This window comes from Diadema antillarum, unplaced genomic scaffold (assembly GCF_040938485.1).
Source record: "Diadema antillarum isolate AM-2024a unplaced genomic scaffold, OU_Dant_1.0 scf00000084, whole genome shotgun sequence".
NCBI classification, from domain to species: Eukaryota; Metazoa; Echinodermata; class Echinoidea; order Diadematoida; family Diadematidae; genus Diadema; species Diadema antillarum.
Window position 1 is genome coordinate 805,709 of NW_027270973.1, and position 27,203 is coordinate 832,911.

Below are 27,203 nucleotides of genomic sequence, written 5' to 3' on the forward strand. Positions count from 1 at the left end.
GGAAGCCTGGATGTACACCGTACACTAGTGGGACTGCCTGTCAAAGTTAGGGAGCACAGTACCGCTACATGGTACAATGCGCAAGGCACGAAGGTCTTCCAGGAAGGAAAAGAGAGGGAGTACCGAATAGTGATAAAACATCCCGCTGACAAAAACCGGCAAACCAGTGGTGTCACCAAATTGCGCAAAGTCAACTGGGAAGGAAGTAGACGTGCCACTTACTACGAACGACTTAGAAGGAGCTTGCACAGGGAGAGTGAAGAACAACAAGCAAACCGTGAAGAGGGAGACGTTTCGGGATGGAGTCCTCGTTTGTCAGGAGGAAACTGTCACAAACTTCGAAGTCGACTTTGAAACAAGATTTCTGACCGAGGATTGTCACCGAGTTCAGCGAGCTGCTAAACTTACAAAGATGTATTTACTCTAATTATTATCTCTCTCAATCTCTTTCTAGGCCAATGGATCCAACGAGTCAACACTACAACCATGTACCATTCTATCATTCATCAATCATTTACTATCATTGCACTGAAGACCTTTTTTTTTCTTGTACTTTTTTTTTTCTTGTCAGCTGAAGAAACCAGAAAGTGGCACCAGAAAATTGGCTTAAGGCCTTTTTTTTTTTTGCTTGTTAACTCATGAAACACGTTAGTAGCCTCCCCCCACCCACTTTTGAAAAAATGTGGTGCCAGCCATGGGTGCACTGGATTATCACAAAGTTCATTTTGTGTAACTAGTGGACCTACCTGGGGTTGGGTTTGCCTGACACAAAAACTAGCACACACAAGTTTAAAACCAAGCATTGTTATATGTGTGATTGATTATCAGTGGAAACAGAAGGAATACAAAAAACTCAGTGGCATGTCCCTGGGACAAAATGAATCACAGCCTCTTGACACAAACTCTGTCATAACTCTTCATAACACTTCCATTTTCAATCTATACTTCAACATCATTGCAGACAGTCATTTAAGCTTAACCCACTGAGGACAAGCTGATTTTGCTATAACATCCATTTCCCATAGAGACTCCAACCCAAAGCACCTTCTGATCAGGAGATTCTCCCGCCTGAAACCCCTAGCAAACGGGCGGAGATTCCAAATTGATGTGCGAAGTGCGAAATTCCCAGGGTTCTAGATGCTCTCTGGTGCTATCTAAGGCTTATTTTTTTCAACATACGATAGCAATGAGTAAGAAATCCTTTCCAACGGGAGACACTGAGCCAGGGTGGGAGAAATTAAATCATAAGTGGGAGAACGGGAGATTTTGCAAAAATGGGTTTTCGGCGGGAGATCTCCCGTCGAAAACGGGAGAGTTGGAGTCTCTGCATAGACACCTGCCAGAGTATACGTAGGTCCCTCTGGACTAGACTCCAACGGGGTAAATTGTTCTAATAATAGATGAATTCTTTCACATACCTGAAGCAGTCGCTGGGATATGAGTTCCTGGAAGATGGCCTCTACCGTCATGAAGGGTCCTGTGATGTCCTCCTCAGCCAAGAGTTCATAGTTGAACTCCACAAAGTCCAGTTCCAGGGACAGCCGGTCTGGGTAAAAATCTGTGGTCACTGGCAGACAGGCCGTGGCGGTCAGTGATTTCCAGTCCACCCCTGACCAGTAAGAAACAGAAACAAAATTAAGTTTGAATCATTATCACCAGAGTCTTATTGCTATCAGTGGATGACAGATTCAACATGGGAAAAATTCTGTATTATAGTGGGAGTTCAACACTGATCTATGGGAGACAAACTTTCATTCATAATTAATTTGCTATTTTTAAGTACAGACGTTCAAATCAATCTTTTCTTCATCACAGCATACCACCTGTATACTGTATATACTGCTGACCAAAAAGACAAAAATGTGGAAAAGCAGATTAAAAAAAAAATGAATAATAAAGGAAGACAGGTAGGAGAGAGAGAGAGAGATAGAGTGATACAGAAAAGAATTAAACATTATCCCTCTATCACATGGAGTACTACATTACTAGCAAAATGCACTGGCACACCATTTTGATACTTGTACCCTACAAACTTGTACACGTATGTACCACGTGTCGACAGTTTGATTCATATCTACATCTAATATGGAAAACACCATGATTCCATGAAATACTATGGCTGTGTTAAAGTGCTCAAAAGCGAACCAAAGCGAACCAAATGACCTTACCAAGCTAAATTCAGAGGGTTTGAGTGCTCTGTGGAGAAAGCGTACCTCATGAGTAAAATTTGGACTCGAGTCAAAGGGGTAACACATTTTTTGTAGAACAGGTTCATGCACCTGGTGCACTTGTTGTGTGTATTCTTCTCATGCGACCTTCAGGTACAGAAATACAATGCTTTTGGACCAATTTGCGTTTGAGCACTCCCTGGCTTGGTATGGTATGGTGTGGTACACTTATTGGGGCACATCGGAAAGTGGTCCACTACTTTTGGCTCAGTATGGTATTGCAAGGTACACTTTGGCTGGGTTTGAGTACTCCTCTGGCACAGGTTTGGTATGGTACGATATGCTATAGGAGAAAGCTCAAACGTATCCTCTGATATCCAAAATTTTGAGAGTGAGCATTGCTTTGTTCTCTACCACTCTTTATCCATACTCTAGTCTCATACTTGTGGTTTTGATATACTGCATTAGGGAAATCAATCAATAAACAATATGGGTGAATAACCCAAGATGCCCATGCAGGTGCAAATTTGTGTACGGCAGCTTAGAGCTACTACCAGTGCTATTTTGGGACACTGCATACCATTCCCAGGTGTAGGCAATACATTTCATTTACACCTGTTATTGACCTGAGAAACTTGCCACATACCCTATCAAACAATAGCCGGGTTCACACGTACACCAATTAGCGGGATACAAATCTCGAGATTTGCATCGCGATCGTCATCCCAAGTTTTTTGCACGTGTGGACAGAAAAAACCCGAAAATTAGCGGGATAAGCATCGCGATGCTAATCCCAAGAAATCTTGCGCTGGTTCCTCAATTAGCGGGATAATTGGCCGCGCGCTGGTACGTGTGAACGGTCGGGATTAGAATCTCGAGTTTTTATATCCCATCATGCTATGCGCACATCACAACAGCGAGGCCTCTGCGAAGAGGTCCTTCACCTCTTTGGAGCACAACAACAACAGCGCGCGAACCACACCACTGACGCGTAAAAGACAATGGACAAAGGTAAGTGCGCGCAGGCAGTGATAGAGAAGGGCGCTGTGTGACCCAGTTTGCAGGCTTTGCTGTTATCTCTATCGGCAATTAGCGGGATAATTTGGTACGTGTGGACGCTCGCCAAATTAGCGGGATACCGATCGCGATCGCTATCCCGCTAATTTGGTACGTGTGGACGCTCGCAAAAAAACTCGGGATGAGCATCGCGATCGTCATCCCGCTAATTTGTACGTGTGAACCCGGCTATTAACTGCAGACACAATAACATTGCATACCAACCAAACAGTGCAAAGTGTTAAATTTCATCTTTTAACAAACACCTCCATCCAAATTATTGATTACTGACTGTCAATCATGGTGTGGAGAAGAAATAAACAACTTGTTTTCAGCATTTTTAACAAACAACTCTTCTCAATATCTAAATTTATCTTTTGCTCCCAAAAGTTGTTACTGCTCTTTGTTACATGCTCCCAGAGAATCAAAAAGCAAGATGATTTTAAATGCTTCAGAGATACACTTGTATTTGGATAGAGTTTAATTATGGAGAGAGGAAAAAAAATAAGTTTGCATGTAAGGGTAAAACAGGTACAAAAACCACCCTTCTTTCTAGAAAGAGAAGTATCAGTCTTTTTCCTATGATGCTGAGTGCTTTATAGAACATTTATCCATGTTATATGCAGATTAAGTGCATGCACACAACAATAATCAATTATGTGAGGCAGTTTTACACTGCCTGAAACAATGAGATAATTACTAGTGCTCTCACTATGAAAAGCTAACTATAGCTTTGAAAACTGGTTGGTATCAAATGCACATGATTGCATGTGTACACGGGTTGATGCACCTACAATTGTAGCTGGTGCACTTACAAAAACACATGGCAACGACACAGCAGCAACCCGGGCACACTGGTACTAAATCAATGCAATACAAGCTCCTGTGAGAAGTAGTATCACATTTTTTTTTTTTTTTTTTACTGTGACATCACCTCTGTTCATCACACATATACAATAGTTCTAGCACCATCTGTACTGCATTATTTTGGCTGTGTAACACTACCTATGGAGCAGAAACTCTGCAGTGCACTTAAGTTGCCTGATACATGAAGTTGGCATTGAGGTACAATCCAGACAATGTAGCACAGAGAGCATTAAAAAAACCATCATATGAAATGGATGGGGAGTGGGAAGAGGTAATTTGCCCTCCCTTCAATATTTCGACCTTGCATCATAAACTCACCTAACGTTAGAGTTGCTAGTTTCTAACTAGACCTGAAAATGTCAACAATTCTCGTTTTCAATTTTTGCCATTTTCTGACCCCCCTCTCTGCAGTCAACATCAGAAGCATGAGATTAGAGAAATAAATGGTTTTTCTCAGTTTGTAAACCCATCTGTCTGCAATCTCAAGTTCCTAAACCTTTTCTATTCTGTACTCATGAGACACATAAAATACATATGTATACATAAAAACCTCATGAAAAAGTTTTTTAAATAGTGAGTGGCATCATGGACACTTTGAAATGGTTATAGCTCATTATTCCAAAGGTTCGTTATTCCCAATGCTCTTTAGTCTGAAGATTCGTTATTCCGAAGGTTCGTTATTCCGAATTTCATATTCGGATTAACGAATCTCCGGGATAACGAACTTTTGGAATAACACCACATATGTTCGGATTAACGAACCCTTTTTCATTTTCAGATTAACAAACCTCTAGGTATAGGTAAATTGTGTGTTTCGGATTAACGAACCTTCGGAATAACGAACCTTCGGAATAGCGAACCTTCGGAATAAAAAGGAACACCCCTTTGAAATACCCACCTTGTATATTTGTGATTAAAATGTGTTTGTATGTGCATGTTTCAGAATAAGCTGATATTTTTTCTCACAATGTTTGCAACAGCATTTAATTCTCCATTAAGAGAGATAATCAGTAAGTGGAAATCAATATGTCTTTAATTTCAAGGCCCCTTGTCGCAACAATAAATTCATTACATGGTGGGTTTTTTTTTTTCACTTGGTTAAGAACATCAGATCTTAATTGGTTAAAATGTCATTTAAGAGCTTAAAAATCTCTTTTTGGAGACCCAACACATAATAAAGTCTGGCAACTTTTTCATGATTTTATGATGCAAAGTCACATCCAAATGTCTAAAAATGTGCCATAAACAATGTGAATGAATGCAAATGCCATTTTGCAGAGTACATTTTGCATGCTTTGGATATTAAGCACAAGACATTGCAGTACGAGTTTGCATGCACTAGATATATAAAAGGCATGAAATTTACATACAGTAATACAAGGAAGACGCACTTGAATGTGGTGAAGATGGGTACATATACATTTTAAGTGCATCAAAAAGTTTATGAATTTGTCCAATGACCGATGCATTAAATTTGTTTGTGTAACATGTTAACAAAAACAAAACAAAACAAAACAAAACAAAGACAGGAAGACCATTGCAATTTCTGAAATTTATGACTTCCAACTGCAATAGAGTTCATTACAGCATACATGTACAATGACAACAAGTTGTTATAGACACATTTCATACACCACCTTCAAGGAAGCAGTGGACAATCAATGGCCTTGTGTGTGAGATTTGAATGAGAAAGGGCACACTATAAAGTCCACATACCATGATAGGATCTCTGCACCTTCAGAGAGGAAAAGATGATGTGCCATGCAAAATCCCCATTATAATATTACTCAATATTCTTAATCTGACCTGTTCTGCTGTAGAATGATGAAATGAATTTTACACACTCCATATTAACCTGACAATCATTTCACTATTATCGGAGACACTAAAAGAAGTTAGGATGTCATCAATAATGGGAAGAGAATCATGAATGCAATAAAGAGGAATAAACTCCTTTAACACAGCATGACACACATGCATACCTAAAATTTCATTGCAAAGTTAGTATAACAATCCTTTGGTTCAATTCACTGGCAAACTCAATCACATCATGCCATTATAATACTGTATTCACATTAAACTTTCACTTACACCAACAGCTACAATGAAAAGAAAGAATGCGAAGAAGAAAAGAGGAGAGAGTATCTTCGAGGAGTTAATAACGAGTCCTTCATTTTGAGTATAATGATTACTGTTTGACCTCACGACATGAACCAGCAGGGATGTAGTTTAGAAGGGGGTTTGCAACACTAATTATCAGCAAAAAGACACAGCAATCAAGTTTAGTTCCAATCGAGAAACAGAAGGGCACAGCAAAAATATCCAATTACATCCATTAGTCCTAGTTTTGATTTGTGCAGTTTTAATTTTTTTTTTCCAGCTTTCATTTCAATGTGTACAGTAGTTACAAGCAGTGTATTTTTCTTCACGCAACAAGTGATTTCCAACCATTGCAGTAACAAATCCCACTGTACAACATAAACACATCCACATCACCTTACACACAGTTTATTAAAGCAACTGGTTCACTTCAAAGGAAACAACACAAAGCGACTAAAAAAAGATCAAACAATGGGATGAATAGGAAGAGAAGTCACTACAAATATTCAGCATGTTTTGGAACATTTCTGCCCTTATGCCCCTCGATTGTTAAATGCTGAAAAGAATCCAGAGGATAGAAGGGGGGGGGGGAGGGGTAGGTTGAAGGCACACAGACACACAGATGATGAGCTTAGCACCTGTTAAGGTAAGGGGATTCCACTCCCAATTCCCCATTACCCCGATGAAGTTGTTGGACCGCCGGAGCCACGGGTGCTGGCGGAGATCCCATGACCCAACGCCATCTGAGAAGGTCCGCATCCCTGGACACGGCCAAAGTTTGGACAGACATTGGGATGGACGGGTGGAACACACAAGGGATGGATGGAAAGAAACGTTATGTGAATGCTACGTTGTACCTTGGTACATATGACTCCTTGCTGACTTGTTTTTAGTGTAAAAATAAATGTTGTGACTGTTGAACGGAGATGTCATGCCCATGAATAGAGCGGACATCCAATTTTCAATTGTGTAGAATCTTGTGCAAAATAATGCTATGTTTATCAACAAGGCAATGTTAAACACAGGGTGAGAGGCATACTGTCCCTCTCTGGGTAATCCACATCTCTCATAGAGATGAACATGCCAATGGTTGGTACCTCTAGGTCGGAATAAAATGCCATACTAGTTCTACAACCACAGCTACAAGTAATTAGAAGAATTCTCTAAATGCTATATGCAGATTCATTCCTGGAACTATGTAGTTCTACTAGTATCTATTCTTGGTCGTTGCACTTTGAATATGATTTCTTCTTCTTCTTCTTTAAATGTATTTTTTTTTTTTTTTTTAACAGAGCCAGTATTGGCATTAATACGCACAATTCCATGAAATGGTATTGGTCAAGCAAAACTTTAGACAAAACTGGGAAGAATGATCAAATTTTCCTTCTTTCCATGTCTCTTCCTGCAAGCTGATATGATAAAAGTCTCCTTTCCTAATGAACATGGACACTCTCATAGTGTATGCATATATTTGAGTTAATGGCATGTTCATGAATTACACCATACCGAGTATACATGTAAAGTGTATGTGTTACTGGGTCATTGCACTTTCTCTGCAGTGACTAATCTTGTCTTCAGCATACATTGTTCTGTTACACTGGAGATGAAAATGTGACCAGAGTCAACTCCAGATGGGAAGAAAAGGGTCACGGAATGCAGTTAGAAATAATCTACATCTCGTTAACTCTTAATGTGCCAGACCCAAAACCCCTAACGTGCCAGACGTTTTCACCTAACGCCAGAAAGTTTGCGAACTGGATTGACAATGTCATTTACAACTGCCATATCTTTGAAACTATTGACTGTTTTGAATTGAGTTCTACACAACAAATATCAAGAAATAATTGGTCTTTCTTATCATGTAGTCAGTTTGCTGTAATATCTATCTGAACCTGAAATATTGCAGAAATAATCGATATTATTAAAAGATTAATATAAATTTTTGTGTAGCATGTAAAGAAAGAGTCAGTCATGATTTTTCTTCAATAGAACGCTCCCTTGACTCTGTGAGAAAGTTTTAGAGCTACATTTCCTCTTTCAAATGATAAAAAATTTGTCTCCTAGAGTGGTATAATTCCAAAGATATTGGCAGTTCAATTTGTCTTTTCAATTTCTTTTTCTGCCTCGGTAACTCATTCCCAAATCTGAGTCCTTTAGTCCCAGATCTTGTATTTGAAACTAAAGTAAATCCCGGGTCCTTGAATAGTGTCTTTTGTCCACTTGAGAAGGAAGCACCTACTTATCCTTCTTTTGTCTATGTGGACTGCGGGCGGGCATACTCTATTGAAATCGGCAGACCTTTGTTTACAGGTCTACTTTCCTTCCGCTGTACATGTGCATAGACAAGAACAAAAGCATGTTCTTCCTTCATATATGCTAGCATGAGGACGATTAGTGAAGTTCACCAAGACAAAAGGATGAAAGACTTGACCGCCGAAGGAAAGCTTGACCCTCTTTGAGGGACAAAATGAAAGCTGCTCCCGCAGGAGAGCACCCAAGCAGAACAATGCGAGTGGAAATGCATAGACAACACACGCATACAGTATATTCAGTAGCATACACACGCGTGGTTTATCAATGAGAATTTTGATCTATACACAGCTCGCAGAGGGTGCGCTCTCTGCGGATTTTCCCGACGCGAAAAAAATACATCTAGCTGAAAAAACACATATTTACTCAAAATTTTCCTATGTAAGTATACTCATATTTTTAGTGGAAATGATGGCTATGCTAATCAGCTACCAGTACATATCAGTGGCAGTTTCTTGGTGTAACATATTATGGTACCACAACAACTTAAATGACCAATGTTTTTCTCGCTCTTCTTAGTCGCCAATCGGCGACCATGGCACGTCAGGACTAAGGTCGCCGTTCGGCGACCATGGCACGTTAAGAGTTAAAGAAGTACCTTCAACTTGATACTTTATTTGCTACTTAAAGGTCAGGTCCAACCGTGTATTGTGTTGTTTGGAAAGAAAATAGAAAAATCTGAGAAGTGAATCAGGGAATGATTGAGAAAAAAAATCAAACACATAACAAAAAATTTATGGAAAATTTAAAAGTTTAAAATGTGGGGCAAATTGGCAACTCTGTATTATACATCTGTTGAGCAGCTCCTCATTTGGTCTGCACACAAGATTTTGCAAATGTAAATTATCCTCAAATATTTGGGCACTGGCAGATATCCATTGAGGGTGAGACTCAAAAACATGTTACCCTAACAATAAACTAAGAACAGAATTTGCAGAAAATTTTCTCAGGGAAAAATAAAGATAATTTAGTGACTTTTTGTGCATGAACCGAACAGAAAGCTGCTCAACACCAAGATCTCACACATACAATTGTAGTTGCCAATTTGTGTCACTTTCTAAACTCAAACAATTTATAACCTTTTTAATGTTTCTGATTGCTTTCCCAAATTTTCACTAATCTGTTTCTCTGATTTTTCTGTTTTCAAACAAAGCAGCATAATAACAGGATGGACTCTTTGATTAAAATGCTGCTAACTCACAGTTGTATTTTCTTTGAACACTCTCCCTATTTCTACAGACTTCATCTGATCACTACAGCTGTCTTTCAGCAAACAACATGCAAACTTTGCTTTCTACCACCTGCTAGTTCTGCAGTAAGCAATGATTACATGACAAATTTCTTTCATTTCATGTGATCGAAAGAGGACAATTTCTTGTGCCTTTGAACATGAGGGCTCCTTCCTCACACAATTATGACCAAAAGACCATGAATTGAATATTGTGATCTGTTTACCTCGCAAAAGTCTCATTCTTTGCTGTAATGGGTCAAGCCACTTTCAGATTTATAAAAAGAAAGAAAAAGAATTGTACAAAAGGGCTACCAACCTAAATTTTCACAATGATCCATTAAACAATGCATGTTCACTGTGTACACTGTAAAATGTATCTGAGTAAAGAAAAAGGATGGCTCAAAGTGTCCATGCATTGATTACCGTGGGTTGAATGCGGTAACTATAGAAGATGCCTACCCAATACCGACGATTTTTAGAGAATATGATTGTAATTTCATTAAAATAATGTAATCCAAAGCATCACACATTAAAAAAAAAAAAAATCCTAAGGCTTGTCATCACCATTTCACAAAAAACTGTATTGTAGGATACGGATAAAATAAAATGATGGTGTGAAGAGGGAAAATACCTACTGTAGATCCTTTCCACTGCCTGAATGAGTAAATATAATATCTGTGTTGCAGAGAATTTCAAAAATGTTGAATGGTCCAAACTTGCATTGGAAAAAATGCCTATTTTTCTTTTTCCTGGCACCAAATACTGTGTCCGTAACTGAAAATAAATAATCTGCATTCATGTAGGACACAGAGTACCTACTTTAAAGAAATACAAATATGAAAACTTTGCACATCATTGTACTTAATCAATTAAAGGAGCAAATCTATCCTTTTTTTACACAAGCCTAGAGGAAATGATGGATTTTGCTGTATAAGTAATAGTGCAAATCAAATTAATACCCTTGTGTGTGAAAAGCATTGTGTATATACTTTCATTTTGAGCAAGGAAACAGAGCTAGAGCATATGACAATATTTTGCGAGCCTATTCTTTTTTTCTTTTTTTTTTTGCTTTTAACCCTTTGAGGACGAGTCCTGAGTATACTCAGGCAGGAGTCTGTGGGAAATACGTGTTGTAGCGAATTCAAACCGTCCTCAAGGGGCTAAAACATGAGAAAACACACTAATGATAGCAAGTTTGTATTATGGTACTTCACATATATTTGCATGGGCAGCTCTTTAGCATATGGTAATCAAACTTCATATATGCAAAAAGAAAGAAAGAAAGAAAGAAAATAAAAGAAGTCATATAATGCAGGAAGTTTATGGACTTCATTTTTTAGACTTTTAAACTTTATAAATAAGATGGAAAATGTATGCAATGGTATTTTTATCACATTGATAAAGTGTGCCAATAAGCAAAAATACAAATAAGTAAATAAAATCTGTCGCATATTAAGCAATTAAGCATAATGAATGTTTACAAAAAGACAGAGAATCAATGTGCCAGCTAAAGATGAAACTTTTAATTGGACACCTGTTGCTTCATTGAGATACAACTGTAGGTCTGTGTAGATGAAAAAGCATGACTGGCATAATATAAACTATGTCAAAAACTCACACTAACACTCAGATCATTTACCATGTTCTCCCGTGCTGGCACTGCCCGGCCTTTGGAGTACAGTGTCTGTGCTGGGGGAGGACCCTGCACTGACCAGGCTACTACCGCTTGCAGACGGGCGGAGTCGCTGCTCGCCGGAGCCAGGAGGCACGGCACCCCTCTCCAGAGAGTCGCTGAGAGTCCGCGCCCCCGTCCCACCTGCTGATTCTGGGCCGACCACTATGATACCCCCATTGGGATGAAAGGGGCTGGATGGGGAGGAACCCTGGGTGACCGAGTTTCGGTGGGTGCGGTGGTTTGACTGGTGGTATTGGGCTTGGTGGGGTAAGTGGAAGGGGATTGACTGATGATAGGGTGTTTGGTGTCTATGGTGGACCTGTATGGTAGCCCCTGTGGGGCCTGTGAGATGGGTGTGGGTGATACAGTGGAATGATAATTGTGGATCTTTTCATTATTTACATGTATATAACAAAAATGAATGCATGATGATTATATTTGTACTATCCGGTGTTCTAAGAAGAACTATATCACATAATGAATAAAAATCTATTTTACATGAAATCATTGATTAGCATGGAGTTAGGTGGGAATAAATTGTTAGTCATATATAATAGTTGTTTCTTCTATCCATATTAATGGATAACATGGAAAAAGTAAGAGGAATGACACAAATAATAAGTGAACATAAAACATTTCTAGACACAATTGACACCAATTACAGCCCTACTGTCCTCAAAAACTTCAATTGGACCATAAAATGGTAAGAAATTTGTAGAAATACAGATGTGCAATGTTTTATAAGTTCACCTCTCTCCCTCCTCTGACTCTTTTCTCCCATCCCTTCATCTAACAACATGCAAAATCTTTAAAAGTAACAATGCTTAAAATCACTATATTAGTCTGCTACACCTGTTCTATCACTACATGAGTGATCATGCTGACAAGTGTTATTCAATTAATCATCCATTTGCAGCCCCTAAATACTCTTGTCAATGGTCCTACAAAGAAGTGTCTGTTTTTTTTAACTCAATGAATGGAATTTTAGGGTTCACCAGAGAACCATGGCCTGACCTTGTGGAAAAGTGTGGGTCCAGCGCCTCCTGTTGGACGTCAATTTCACCATCATGTTGGATGTCCCAAAGGGATTGATCAGCGCCCTCGATGGTGGGTTCTGGCCAGTCTGGTTGCCAACGTTGTGGATGGCACCCGTACTGCCTACCACTATGCCCTGTGGCGACATGGAGATCTGGTTCTCATAGAGGGAGTCCTTACTTTTGGCCCCTTCAAAGCTCTGACTGTAGAGATTTGCTGCAGGAAGGCAAACAATGAACTTGTCTCAAGGGCTGCATGCAACTACACACTGACTGGACTTGTTATTCTTATTGTGAGCTTTACTCTGTAAATCCAATGTGTCTCCATGAAGAGAATGTTAGAACTTTATGACAAGTGAAAATTTTCCTGTTAACCTGTTTAGGACAGTTTGATTTTGCTACAACACGCATTTCCCATAGACACCTGCCCGAGTATACTCGGGACTCGTCTTCAATGGGTTAATGATTGTTGGCAAAGTTTGAAGGTTAAGTTTCAAATTTCACTTCTTATAGTTTTGTACTGTAACTGCCTAAATAACAGTAATATCACACTTCATTACCCACACAGAGAGACAAAAAAGTTAGCAAAAAAACAAATTACAGTAATGTTTGAGGAAAATCAGTCAAAAACAGACATTCCTACTCTACTCTCTATGACAATCAAAGCTTAACCTCAAGAAACTACATGACAGATTGTATGTTCAAGCCAAACTTATGGATACTACTGTTACAGTTGTCTGAACATTGGCCTGGAAACAGATTGTCCTACCTTCTCTTTGCAGTCTGGTGAATGGGCTTCCCTTTGAGCCCCTCCCAGGAATAGCTATGGCCGCACCCCCATCATCAGAATGGAAGCTTCCCTGTCGAGCTCCTGGCGAACTTTGTTTTTTGCTAGACTCCTTCAAGCCACCTCTCAGCTTCTGGTTCTTTTGGGACACAGCATTGAAAAAAAAAAACCGAAGGGAACATTAAATACCATTTCTACGCATTCTCATGTTGAAGATCACAACTAAAAAAAGTAAAAATAGTAAAAATAAAAGTAAAATAGGCAGAGTAGCATGTGCTCTAAAACATTACAATCAGTCTATGGATACTGCTTGAATACCTTGTATGAGTGACACAAAGAGCTATTTCCACTTAATAGACGCACAGATCTAAAACCATTGATGACACAAGTGCTAAGGTGCAAATGCAGTAGACTTTCAAGAGTTTTATGAATGGAAACGGAGATTGCTCTCTCCCAATTTTTATGATTACCACATCCTCATCATTACTCTGATGATGCTGTAAATAGCATTCCAACTTGTCACGCCTCCAATCTTTTAAAAGACCCTGCACTTCTAAAATTACAGATTCTGACACTAAATTTTCTCCCATAAGCTGGTGATACAACAGGAAATATTTTCACGTAGATACCATCATGATCTTTATACCTGTGATTCCTCTGTTTTCTTGCCAGCAGCCTGGCCACAGGACGCAGGCAATCTGGAACCCCGCCCAGCTGACGATGGGCGCATAGATGCTGGAGTTCTGTGTTGAAAAGGAAATACTTTGCACTGAGAACACAATGACATTCTCAAAATGGCAAAACACAATCACTTGCAAATGTCCTGACACCAAATTTGACGGACTAAAACATAAACTTCACTGTTGCCTATAGGAAAAAAAAAAGAAAGAAGAAAAGGGTGCAGCCTGTACTTTTCCATAGGTGTATAGAAATCAATATCTCATGTACATGTACTAAATGTGCACATAGAGTTCTGAGAGCCACATGCATTACATTTTGGTCCCTATATATGTATCACACATGACAAAGTCATCATAGGTACCTTTTTGGCAGCAATACAGTATCATGTGACTGTAATGAAGAATGTTATTTAGATAAACATAGGTGTAAGTTAACAGAATTGACTTAAAAAACAAATATTTCAGACTCCAACTTTATCATCTCTACCCCAAGCTCACAACAAAGATAAGTCAGTATTTGAACAAAATTATGAAAATTTCAATTTGAGTGTTTTCTGATCACCGTGCACTATACAAAATCTATAAAAATCCCTTATACTGGATTGGTTGACTGTCCATCATATGGCACCTGCTAAAGAGGATCACTGCACATTATTCTATGGCATGCAAATTCTGTCACACAGTTTTGGAGAGCTTGTGATGACCTCACCAACCAGGCACATCACTTCTTTTGGCTCTTCATCAAACTCACACTTTCACACCATTGTTGCTGTTGAATATAAGGTTGGTGGGACCAAACCCAGTTGACCTCATTTTTGACCCGCCCCCCTCCTCAAAAAAAAAAAAAAAAAAAAAAGGGGGAAAAAAGAGAAGACATTGAAGAAAATAGAACTGCTTTTATTTGTGCAACAGAACAAGAATTTGGAATTTGGTTAAGATTAAAATGCTCTATTCAACTCTGCTCTGCCTTGTTGAACAAAGGCTCTCATCATTCACCTCATTCAAAACATTGTACCATCCTAGGCATGACCACTTCAAACTTGTTGGCATCTGAAATTTTAGACTTCAGCACTGACTTATCTCTACTGCCCTTAACACCTTCTATTCTGATTCATTGATTTTTGCAGGGGGGGGGGGAGGTAGGGAGGGAAGAGGCCAAGATGAGGACATAATGAGGACTGCTATGCAAGATGCTACACATACTAGGTATTATAAAAAAACATTTCCCACTTTTGATCCTTAATAGTTCAAAAACTATGTATCAGATGACACTGACATTGATATAGGCAATAGCTGAATAGGGTACAATTTTGTTGGAGGTAATTTAAAAATGAGAGCTTAAATCAGTTTCATTAAATTCAAGATTTAATTTTAAAGTAGGTTTCAGATTTTGCTCTGTTTTCAACCCTCTGTACAAAATTTCGATTTTGCACAGGGGTCAATTGGTGTGTATGGGAGTGTGTGGTTAACACCCTGACAATGGTCCTGAACAATGGCCAGGATGGAAATGATCTATTACATATTCATAAGAAATTCCACTATCACATATAGTCTTTATTTATCCTGAAATGTAGTGTATGCAAGCACATGAAAACATGTGCTTATTTTTTTCATGTGCATGCATTTTACCCTTACCATGAATTCAGACTAGCAGTGCCCAGGGCAATCCATCATGAATTATTAATAGAACATTCATGTGCCTTGGAGCAAGAGTCCAGAAGCCTAGTCAGCAGAGCTCTGAAAAGGTGGTGTTCTTGGCATTCATGTTTAGTGTTCAGGGTCATTGCAAGCACACACTCACACACTCACACACTCATCATTGGTTCTTGTGTAAAGTTCAATTTTGTACAGAGGCTTCAAATTTGACCAAAATCTGGAACTTAACTTTAAAATTAATCAATGATTTAATGAAACTGATTCATGCTCTCATGTTCAAATCACCTCCAACTAAATTGTACACTATTCAGCTATTACTCACAACAATGACAGTGTTATCTGATATACAGTTTTCAAACTATTAAGGATCAAAAGAGGGATTTTTTCATTTTTTGGTTAAACACCGAGTACCTTGGGCTTGGTGACTTGCAGCTAGGCATCTTGAAGACTCTTTCATCGTACTCCTCACACTGGTAGTCGGTGTCGTCTGATTTGAGAAGTGAGTGGTCTGACGAGATGTTGCGGAGGAGGGCGTGTCTGGCAGAAACTGGGAGATGTCCATTCACAAGACTTGGAAGAGGTTCACTTGCTTTGCTTGGATTCACCTATGTATGAAGGGGAGGTGGTGTTGAAATGAACAAGAGGGCCAAATATGTTTGCTCAAAGATTTCTCACAATACTGGTATATCTATTTGAGTGTAGGAAGCCTACAAGTACCCACTCTGCCAAATTACTCCGAGAGCGTATAACTACACTGTACTACTGTAAAGGTGGAAATTTTCGCGGTGTTGAAATTTTCGCCCATTTCGCGCAACCAGAAGCTGGCGCGAAAATAAAAGCACGTAAATATTTTTGCTGCCCGTATGTTCCTGTAGTTGATGTCATGATTCCGCGGAATTAAAAACACGCGAAACTCTTCTTGCCCTGCCGAGCGCGAAAAATTGGTCCCGCGAAAATATCCACTTTTACAGTATGTGTTAATGAGAAATAACTCTACACTTGCTGTGAAAAGTAGCAGAAAATAACTCTACACTTGCTGTGAAAAGTAGCAGAAACAGCATCCTCTCTTCAGGCCACCAGATGGGAAAGTTTTTATCAACACTGATCTAAACTAAGACAAAGTTTATGCAATGACTCCTCGCATTACATGTATTTTGCAAATGTTCACATTTGTTCAGATTCTTGTTACACTTAAATGATAATCTAGAATTCATCTATAATAAACAATTCCAGACAAAAAGTTCACACTGCTGTCAAGGAGCCATGGTAAAAACCGAATAAATTTTTTAGCATACAAGGATATTAAGTAATGAATTAATGCAGGAACTAGCAAACCATTTCTATTATGTTCTTTGGGGAAAAATATGAAGTCCTTATTATTGTGTATTGAGGTGAGATATTTTCATGCCTCTAATTTTGTGTTCTTACCGTTTTCTCTGCAAGTTTGATCCTTGGCTTGAACTTCCCACTCTTCTCATGGCCTTCATCTTTGGTGTAGAAGCTGTAGTTGAGCCAGTGTGGAATGTTGTAGTCCACACCAACAGGGTTGAATTCTTTGGTTTTGTTATGGAACTACAAAATATTGACAACAGCAGAAAAAAAAAAATGGGAGAAACAGACAAAATCAGTTACATGTGCTACAGTAATTGAAATGTTTCATGTCTCAATAACATGCTATCAATTTTCTGAGTTGCACGATGCATCAAACTTAATCGACACACAATTCTTTGTGTTTACAATTAATGCAATGTAAGGCACTGAACAATTTCTGATGATGACTAAAACCTCCATAAAAAACAACAACAACTATGATCTCACAAATGTTATATTGCCTTCTGTTTGTTAAAACTTCAGCAACTACCAGTTTGTGTTAATATTGCTATTCATGGCCTGCATGCATCTTTTAATATAAAGCAAAATAAATTTTGGCCGTAGGTACACTCAAAGCACTTAAAGTCATGCTAAAGCAGCCAAAAATGAAGTCAGTTCTACGTGAAATAAGCCAAGTTTGGAATATACATGGAAGGGCGGAATACTGTGCACTTCTGCAAGGTTCTGAGCATAATTACGATGAACAGTGGTTTGTTTATACAAAGAGTGGTTTTGATGATAGGTTTTGACTGTAATAAAAACAAGACAACTGTATAAAGAGTGCCCTCCCAAATGGTTCGCAAATATATCTTCTTTCACGGAAATGAAGTTATCAGTGCCAGTTGACTCATCATCTAGAGTATAAGGATGAAGGCAATTTCAACAATTAACTCACTGAGGATGAGGCCCGAGAATACTCGAGGAGGTGTCTATGGGAAATGTGTATTATAGCAAAGTCAGTCCGTCCTCAATGGGTTAAAGTCTGAATGATACATTCTACAGTGAAAATGCCTAAAGGCGCATGTACAAACAAGGAAATCCACATGTTTCTCTCAGCCCACTTCACATGGAGCTGGAAATGTTTGGACAAGTATTATATGGTGCTGAACAAAGGGTAATTAGTGAAGTAATGAAATAATGGTAAACTGATCGATTAACACATACCTTGAAGAGGGGAACAGCATGGAGGGGCTGTTCAGCTAAGCACACTAGATCGCTGCCAATACCTGTCAGTTTAAGGAAGAACATTACAAACATTCCTCAGTCTGAACAGTAACCACATGGTCCTACAAGCATTCAATAAACTATGCACTTGACATAAAGTACTGGTATACAATGTATATTAAACACATCGATGTGTGCACATTCACACAAAGCTTGCTGTGGCTTTTTGCACCTTAAGCAAGAAATAACGTACAAGCCTTTTGCTGTTTATTCAGAGGATATTACATTATGTATTCAACATAGACATTTTGTCTATGATTTACACATGACCAGAATCTTTTCCTTTATTTTGTAATGGAGTCTACTGCATGCTTTGGAAGTCTCTAGACATCATAGCCACTTTATACTGCATGATACTCTGTATGGAATACCAATGTACAAGAAGGGTTCACAGATACTAAAAGCGAGTTTTGTGACTGTGTAAAGATCCATCACAGAACAAACAAGGTAAATACACACAGAACAGTTGACTTGCTGACTGACCATAATCAATCATTCTCTGCCTAGTTATCTTGCACATTTCCCGGTCAACCTCAAACACTCCTGCTCCAGGGGTCAATAGCACCACGAGTTGTCCAGTTCGCTCAAAGTTTCTGTCCACAAAATGCTTGTCAAATACTGTAGTTAACAAGTAGAACAAGAAAAAAGGGCAAAAAAAAAAGACAACCAATGCCAAAATAAGATAAAGGTAAAAAACAGCTTTTACCAATGTCAAAATTTATATGAAAGATACGTAATGAAGGAGTCTGCTGCAATGACATAGGAAACAGAACAGTTATTTTTTTTAACTTCTCTTGAAAAACAGATACGATGAAGACAAGGTGCAGTGTATGTTTCACACACCACTATCTGACATGACATCAAATACGCTTGCATGCAAATATATTACTGTACATTGAATACTGAAAGTAAGATAAAAAAATATTCTTAATATGTTCAATTCTCTTGACCATGATATGCAGATACTTTGTGTTTTGTGTGACTTTCTTTTTAATCCTCCCATAAATTCTCCCCTGCCTTATTCACAATATGGAGTGGCATAGCATATTTTCTCTTCCTGCCCCATTTGCTTCCATAAAAACCATTTCTTTTCCACATGTGACAATTGCATGGACTGATGAAGAGAAAGGTTCAGCCTTTATCTTTCATACAGGCATTCAACCCCATTTTCTTCATAGCTACATATTCACACATTAACAGAGACTCTGATAGCATGGCAGGACCAAGCAGCTCATACCTTTTTATTCTCTCTCTCTTTTTCAGCTGAAAACAGTATTAGAATAGTACCTTTAACCTTCAATCCATTCAGGCATCATGGTCTAACTTGCTACAAAGCTTTTCATCAGCATTCAGTAATCCATCCACACTTGATCTACAGTTGTAAGGTGTAGCAAATGCATCTCATAAAACTAGAAGGGCATACATGTAGTGACACAATCGAGATTAGGGGGATTAAAGTAATCTCTATTCATTGCCACACCTCCTAGTCTCAAGATATCTATGCCAATAGACAAAGAGAGTGTATCAAGGCTTTAATAAACACAAGCCCTCACCATTGAGTGTCATGTTGAGTGTTTCAAGGAAATTCCCTTCAGCTGCTGTTGAATTGTATCCTTGAGGCATAGGTCCATCTAGGAAATAAGGAAAACAAAATCAGCAACAAATACATGCATTGTGATGACAGCACAGATGAAGAGCAGAAGCATGTCATGCCACACTTCAATGTGGTGGCAAGGCCCATAAATCTGCCATTCATGTGATCATTCATGTCAAAAGAAGGCGATAGATGAATATTCTTTGTCATGAAGTACTAGTCACTTTAAAAAAGATCCTAATGAAACAACTCTTTGTGGACATGATTATTGCCAATGCTTTGAAACATCTTGTTTTACTGTCTTTTACCACTAAAATGGTCTCTACATTCCCACATTGCCCACCCTCTCTTTTATCCAAATTTGGTATTTTCATTATTATTATGATCATTATTATCACCATGATACTTGTCCTCATTGTCATCAACATCATCATCATCATCATCATCAACATCATTATCACATTTACAGTCATCACCATGATACTTGTCCTCATTGTAATCAACATCTTCATCATCATTGTAATCAACATCTTCATCATCATCATCTTCATCATCATCATCATCATCATTATCATTGTCATCATCATCATCATCATCACATTTAAAGTCACCAGCTTTAATGAAAATCCACTCAATACATGTGTCTGTTGACCTCGACTGACCTGGATGTTCTTGGCACATGACCTCTTGTAGGTAGGTGGTAAAGTTGGCTTTGAGGGTCTGCAGCAGGCCATGCCACTCCTCCCTCCTCTCATGGTGGGCGGTCACGCGGTAGAAGTCCTGGAAGAAGCGGCCAGCATAGTCAACCTTGATGTGCTCCCGGACAGATTCTGGAAACTCAGCTGATGTTGGCAGGTGACAAAATATAAACACAGTGTTTTACATATGATATAATATTTGGTACCCTGGGGTACCAAATGAAAATTCGCCATTTTGTTGAATTAATTATTTTTTTTTTCAGCGCTGTACCCTGGCTTACCAAAAAATGTGTCAAAATATTTTTTAGTATTATTTTAGTATTATTATGCACAAAAATGTTTTCTTATTTGTGATTATGCAACAATTAATGTATGCGACTGATAATCATTTTCTGCTCTGAACCTTTTTCTTTCGCATTTCATCTCTTATTATCGACCATTCGCGTAGAAGATTATAAAGATGGCAGCCCCCATGATCAACTTTTGAAGAAATACAGTTGATTTTGGGGTGAATTCATTGGGCTTTCGGTGATTTTTTTTTTTTCTGAAAATAAAAGTTACTGTAGATGATGTTTACAAAACGGTGTGGTGCTAGAAATTACGTCGAAAAACACCTATGGTGCTAGTTCATTGCGACGACTTTGCCGTATCCGAATTCGGAATCGGCGTATCTGAATTCGGATATGCATTATAAATAATGGGCATGAGATGGCGCTATACAACGCGGTACCCCGGGTTACAACGGTACCCCGGTGTACGGCGTGCCGAATCATATAGTGGGAAAGCATTGTATCACTACCATTATCACCATCTCTATCATCATCTAATAACCATCATAAGTGGAATCAAAACATCATTCAAATAATCACAATCATCACTGTTCTCTTCAGCACCATCACTGCTACCAAGGAAATATCTGCTGCCAATCAAACTAGAAAAGCACTCGGAGAGCACAGGCCTCCGCCAAGCCAGCAACTCATTTCCACCCTCACACGCATGCAATTTCCCAAAATAGAAGCATTTTATTTTACGTCATTGCATGGTGCCTAGACCAAGCAGAGCATGCGCTTTATTGCGCGTATGTAAACCTCCAGTATGCACAGCTTGAACCCAAAGTTCATTGACCTTATATGCCAGAAGATGAAAAATCCTTCAAAAATCCTGAAAACTTATGAAAAGGAATAGAATTCATTCTATAGGTGTTGTACCTATAACATCAAAACAAATACATGTAAATATCTGCACATCATATACAGTACTATGAAATAAGAAATATATACATATTTTTTTTCATTTATGTGACATGTCTTATGTGACATTTTCCACCTATCAGTGACCTAACAGACCTGTCAATTGAGAAATAAGAGAAACGTGGATAAATGGATGAATGGTGAGCAGAACTTACTAAGGCAGTTTGCTCTGAAGAATGTCCGAGAGAAGAGAACAACAGTGACCTCATTGTTGACTCCCTTGTCTCTCCACTTGTTGAAGAGGTCAGTCAGGAACCCACTGACCGCCTTCTCCCAGTACAGGTCACCTGAAAGATTACATGAACAATGGGATACCACGTATTTACAATGTAAGTTTCTCTACCATTAGAAGAATGCATATTGTATAACTTAAAAAAAAAGAAGAAAACACACTACACACCAACAGCAAAACAAAGCTATGCCAAGAGAACTTAATTTAGAAACTCTATTAAACAATTTTGATATAATGGCTAAATCACATACAATTCGTATCTCACAGATGCGTGTGCCACTGGCGTGTGATCTACATGAAGGGTGTATTAAAGCATGGCTTAGACCATGCAGCTTTAATTGCTCCACAATTATCAGAAGAGTGATGATGTCTTGCTATAGATGTAATTGACTAATCTAGATCAAACTCTGTAGTCATGATGTTTGTGCAAATTTGCATAGAAATTACATGTCTGAAAGTAGAAGACAATGTGTTTTTGCATCAGAGAAATGGCAAAGAGATTCCCATAATCCTATATGGACATTGTTGGTCACCGATCTTGAAATGGTTGCTGACAAACAGATAGCGTACCCCACGATACAGACCACAGACCACAAATGTAAATTCAAGAGGAAAGAGGAAAGTCTGGCTATAGGTAATACATCATCTAATTACCCTGCATTGTCTCCCCTGTACTAGCATATGTTCTATGCAAACAGATTCCATGAGCCTTACAACAAAATACAAAAAAGGTGAAATGAGTCATGCTAACCACAGGTGTCAAAGTCCCACATTTCTGAGCTCATCTGGATGAAGAGATACACCATGGCCGTGGCAGAGCGGAACGCCACCCGAGTGTCCTCCGTGATGGCGCCGCATGAGACGCGCTCCCCGCGGGACCACAGCTCCTGGACCTGTGCCCGGATCCCGCTCAGTTCCACCTTCTGCTGGATGTGGATACATGTGTTCACCTGGAGAATATATTTTGTGCCAGGGATGAGGGGAGGCACCACAGCGCAAGTCATTAATCAGGTTTACATGACATAAACACCATTTGTAACATGTTATCTGAAACATTGTTAATTAATCCTCCTTATCATCATTTCAGGTTCTTCAATTATCCGAAATGAATGTAGAATGACTGCAATAGATTTCGACTTCTCGTATTTGCCTGTCATTAGAGCTGTACATTAGCTGGATCAGATTAATTTTTTGTTGCTGATCCTCTGAAGTTACACGGCATCTATAACAATGTTTTGTATTAAGAAAAGATGAAATGGGATGCCATTCAAATCGTTGGAGGAAAACTATCTACACTAATGCACTGTATGGCAATTAATTTCTTGAATTATTGTGCAAATTGGCAGTTTCAAATATGTTTAGTAATGTACAATGAATATCAAGACACACTGCTTTAAACTACAAACTATTACTCAGTACAGAGGTAGATTCACCTGAAGTGATGACCTGGAAAGGATGCATGAAAGTGTACTCTTTATATAGCTCTCACAAACATGTATATCTAGTAGGATTATACGTACACTGACAAGGTGCATCCTTACCATGCTGTTCTTGAGTCTCCACATGTCACTCCTACTGATGTACTGGTCCTTGAAGACCAACTCCACCAGGTCAAGGGCTACATCCACTGGCTGAACCTTCTGGACTTTGACTGCTTTGTAGGCACGCAGCTGGAAAAGGGAAGCCACGCCCTGCTCCACGCTAACAATTTCTGCAAAACCAGAAGATGTACAATTCTCAATATCAGGTCTACAGCAGGAATTCTTTAAATTCTTTTAAATGTGTTATCAAACTGACTTTAATAATCAGTCTTAAAGGACACTACACACTATCACAGCATGCTTTCCAGGCTAGTGGAAATACGAAGAAAAGCTACCAAGTCTACTAACTTTTAAATGTGCATTTGCATGTCTTGCTGTTTTTATGATAACATCCCTCATTATAACCTATAGATATTATTCAAAATTGCAAAACAAAACATGCACGTTTCAGCTAAGTAATACAAGAGAATAACTTTACTGGAAGTGGAACAACTACATGAAGTCATTTCAGATGTCTATTAAACAACTGATTTTGATTGATTATGTCACAGATTGATCCTTGACAGGCTCCCAACAGAGTTCTGCCCATCACACTCATAATCAATATCTATCCAGGAAAGTGAGAACCTAGCACACCTCCCTTATCTACATGTATCAAATCAGAAAAAAAGAGAATGTTGAATCCAAACTCAAACTTTTCAACTGGAATGTAATACTGTGAGCTGAAACACTGTCAGGAAGTGTCCACAGGAACAAAGCCAAGAATGAGGTCAGATACGAGTATACAAGGATACTATTAAAGAGAAAAGGTGCTTTATGAAAGGTCAGGAGGATGACCTCTTGCTCTGACAACTCTGGTTCTTTTTGGCTCCTGTTCTAAAACGACTTACGTCAAACTATTTTTGCAGTAGGAAGCCTTTCAGCTCTCCGAATCTCATGTCCACGAACATCCAGGAATATACAGCTGTTGTGTGTCATACAATGTACGCCTTTTTGCACAAACTTTGTCTCTCACTTACGTTGTACACTGGTGGACTGCACCACTTTATAGCTTTATAGACAATATTAAGCTCCTGAATAGGATTCAACTGAACCACATTCTGATGTCTAGATAAGACTTCTTTTCTCTCCCCCCCCCTTTTTTAGACATGATCACAAATGAGTGTACAACTAGGGAAAATGATCATACCTTTACTGCTCTGTTGCATATCATCTTTGAAGGATTTCACTTGAAGCAGCAGGTGACTACTGGAGAGTGATAAGCAAACAAATCAAAGATAACTGTCAGATATCATTTCCATTTCCATCATATACGAGATACACTACAATTGTACATTACTCTACACTATCTTACATTATACTGTATACATTACACTGCAATAAATGCAGTTTACAGCTCTGCAAGCAGTAGTATACATGTAGCATCAACCACTTATCTTGCTATCACTAAGCATCAGTTTGTATTATTGAAGTTCAAGCTAGACTTTGCACTTGTTTTTTGTTACCACATGGTGGGTCTGCACCAGGACCCTTGATGGGGTTTTTTTTTCTGCATTAAATGTATATATACATAAAGTCTTTTTGAAATAAAAATCCACGATATTTCACAACTCTCTGTGTGTGTGTGTGTGTGTGTGTGTGTGTGTGTGTGTGTGTGTGTGTATGTGTGTGTTTTTTTATACACAGTGAACCATGCTTCTTTAATGATTCTGGGGTTCTATGATTGATGGTTATGTCAGGACTTGATCTCAAACACATCAAGCTTAGAGTTATCCTTAAAAAAAGATTTTGTTGAATGAGAATGATATCATAATTAGAAAATTAAAAAAAGAGATGTAAAGAAAAATATCATAATAAAATTATAATTTTACATGCCCTCCTGTGACCCTATGTATTGATCAAAAATCACTAGAACTGTCAATATGAATGATTGTGATTTAAATTAAATGTCACTTGGGCCAATCTACATGTACAATGTACCAGATGCAAACAATACAGAAATGAACATCTTCCTGTGTCACAGTTTTGTAGGAGATGTGAAAAGTTTGTAGATGGTTGTTGACTGTACATAGCCCATTCACTAAATTCAAATTTCTGGATTTTCTTTCCCCTTATAGGGTCTTTTGATGCCTATGTTTGCTAAATCAATTGTATTTATATGTTATACATGTATATAAAGGGTGTATGTCAACTTTTCAAACATGTCAGTCTACCCATCAGTACACATGTACATGTACACTATACACATTGTACAATGTATGTCAATCATTAGTTCATATTTGGCACTGGTACATACTAGTACAACGTACACTTTTTTAAATATTCTGATATCATATCTGTTGTATCTATCATAATATTGTGGCCAAAATGTGACATACAGTTGCAAACAATCAAAAAATATAATGGTTATACATTACATACATGTACAAAATGTAGTGTATTATGGTACAATAAATCTGTGTTGAGGCATAGAAACATATTACTAGTACAGATACAGGCTTCCCCTAATGAGTTATAAAGCCTTTGTGGTCAGCAATTGTGAGCTGGATTCAAAGTGTTGTTGCTCTGTATTTAAAAAGAAAGAAAAAAAATGACTCATGGTCAGCTTCAAACTGCAGCTTGACTTTGTCCACTAGTATGGCTGGCATTGTTTGTACAGTACAGGCAGGAACACAATACATATTGTCCTTTAGCCAATGTTTTACCTATGATTTGGCTGCCGTACAGTTTTAGTCATCTTGCTCCTTGTACAAATATGTTGGCCACTTTTTCCATTGTGAGGAAAGAAAGGAAAGTGAAAGTTCATGCAATACAGAGGTATTGTGTATATGATAATATGCTGTATCACAGTTTCCTAACTGTGATTAAAGACAAATAATCCAATGTTAACTACATGTAGTTAAATACGTATGTATTGCCTGTGCTACCTCAAAAATTGTATGGCTCTTACATACCCATATACTTTGTACGAGTGCAACTGAGGACCGTTTCCCATCCAAGATTCCAAGAATAAACTCTGCACATTTTCAACAATTTCACTTTACTGAACTCATGACATGTCTCCTCATGGTTCCAAGTATACAATGTAATTCATTTTCTAAAGCTATTAGCCTGGATGTGTTGTTGTTTTTTTTCTTTTTCTTGTTTAGTTGTCACTGATTTTTTCCCATTCCTGACTTATTGTATAATTTACACATGATGTGCAAGCAATGAATGTACACTAGCATAAAGCCAAGCTCACTGCAAAACAGATATAACTCTGAGATGTCTTATTTACAAGTACGTGCATTTTACCTATCACATTTTCTTTATAGTGAAAAAAAAAAGAGTCAATGCACAGGAAGCAACAGGTCAGTCAAATGATTGGCCAAATATATGTAGGTTATGATAAAAAAAAAAAAGTGATTCAACAGACTGCTGCACAGAGAAATAACATGCAGACCATTCTCCAACCATATATTATATTGGTAATGACATTTTATTTCAAATACATGTACAGTAGCATCTATTACCTGTTATCTTCATCGGGATGGTAGATCTCCAAGATATCGCCAATCTGAACATCAGGAAACTCTTTTGGATTGATGACAAGTTCATCTTCTGCAAGAAAATGACCAATTAAATGTACTCAATGAAAGGAACACTTAATAGAGTGGTTAAAACACATTGTGCTGCATAACAATGTAAGTTAGTGCTTTCAAAATGTGCATAACATTGCATATACTGTGG

At 38.3% G+C, this 27,203-nt stretch overlaps 1 protein-coding gene across 1 annotated transcript in view; it reads right to left on the reverse strand.

Annotated features, from left to right (window-relative positions):
* Positions 1-27,203, reverse strand: part of LOC139717869 (GATOR1 complex protein DEPDC5-like) — a 60,829-nt gene that overhangs the window by 18,123 nt on the left and 15,503 nt on the right. Inside the window, exons 2-18 of the mRNA XM_071629358.1 lie at positions 26,987-27,074; positions 24,664-24,722; positions 23,475-23,644; positions 22,685-22,883; positions 21,857-21,988; positions 20,416-20,595; positions 19,713-19,790; positions 18,643-18,777; positions 18,100-18,161; positions 16,993-17,136; positions 15,976-16,169; positions 13,875-13,971; positions 13,211-13,367; positions 12,422-12,658; positions 11,372-11,749; positions 6,830-6,952; positions 1,419-1,609 (exon numbers count right to left, since the gene is read on the reverse strand). Of these exons, the coding sequence (XP_071485459.1) occupies positions 1,419-1,609; positions 6,830-6,952; positions 11,372-11,749; positions 12,422-12,658; positions 13,211-13,367; positions 13,875-13,971; positions 15,976-16,169; positions 16,993-17,136; positions 18,100-18,161; positions 18,643-18,777; positions 19,713-19,790; positions 20,416-20,595; positions 21,857-21,988; positions 22,685-22,883; positions 23,475-23,644; positions 24,664-24,722; positions 26,987-27,074 (2,624 nt within the window). The remainder of the gene's footprint in view (positions 1-1,418; positions 1,610-6,829; positions 6,953-11,371; positions 11,750-12,421; positions 12,659-13,210; positions 13,368-13,874; positions 13,972-15,975; positions 16,170-16,992; positions 17,137-18,099; positions 18,162-18,642; positions 18,778-19,712; positions 19,791-20,415; positions 20,596-21,856; positions 21,989-22,684; positions 22,884-23,474; positions 23,645-24,663; positions 24,723-26,986; positions 27,075-27,203) is intronic.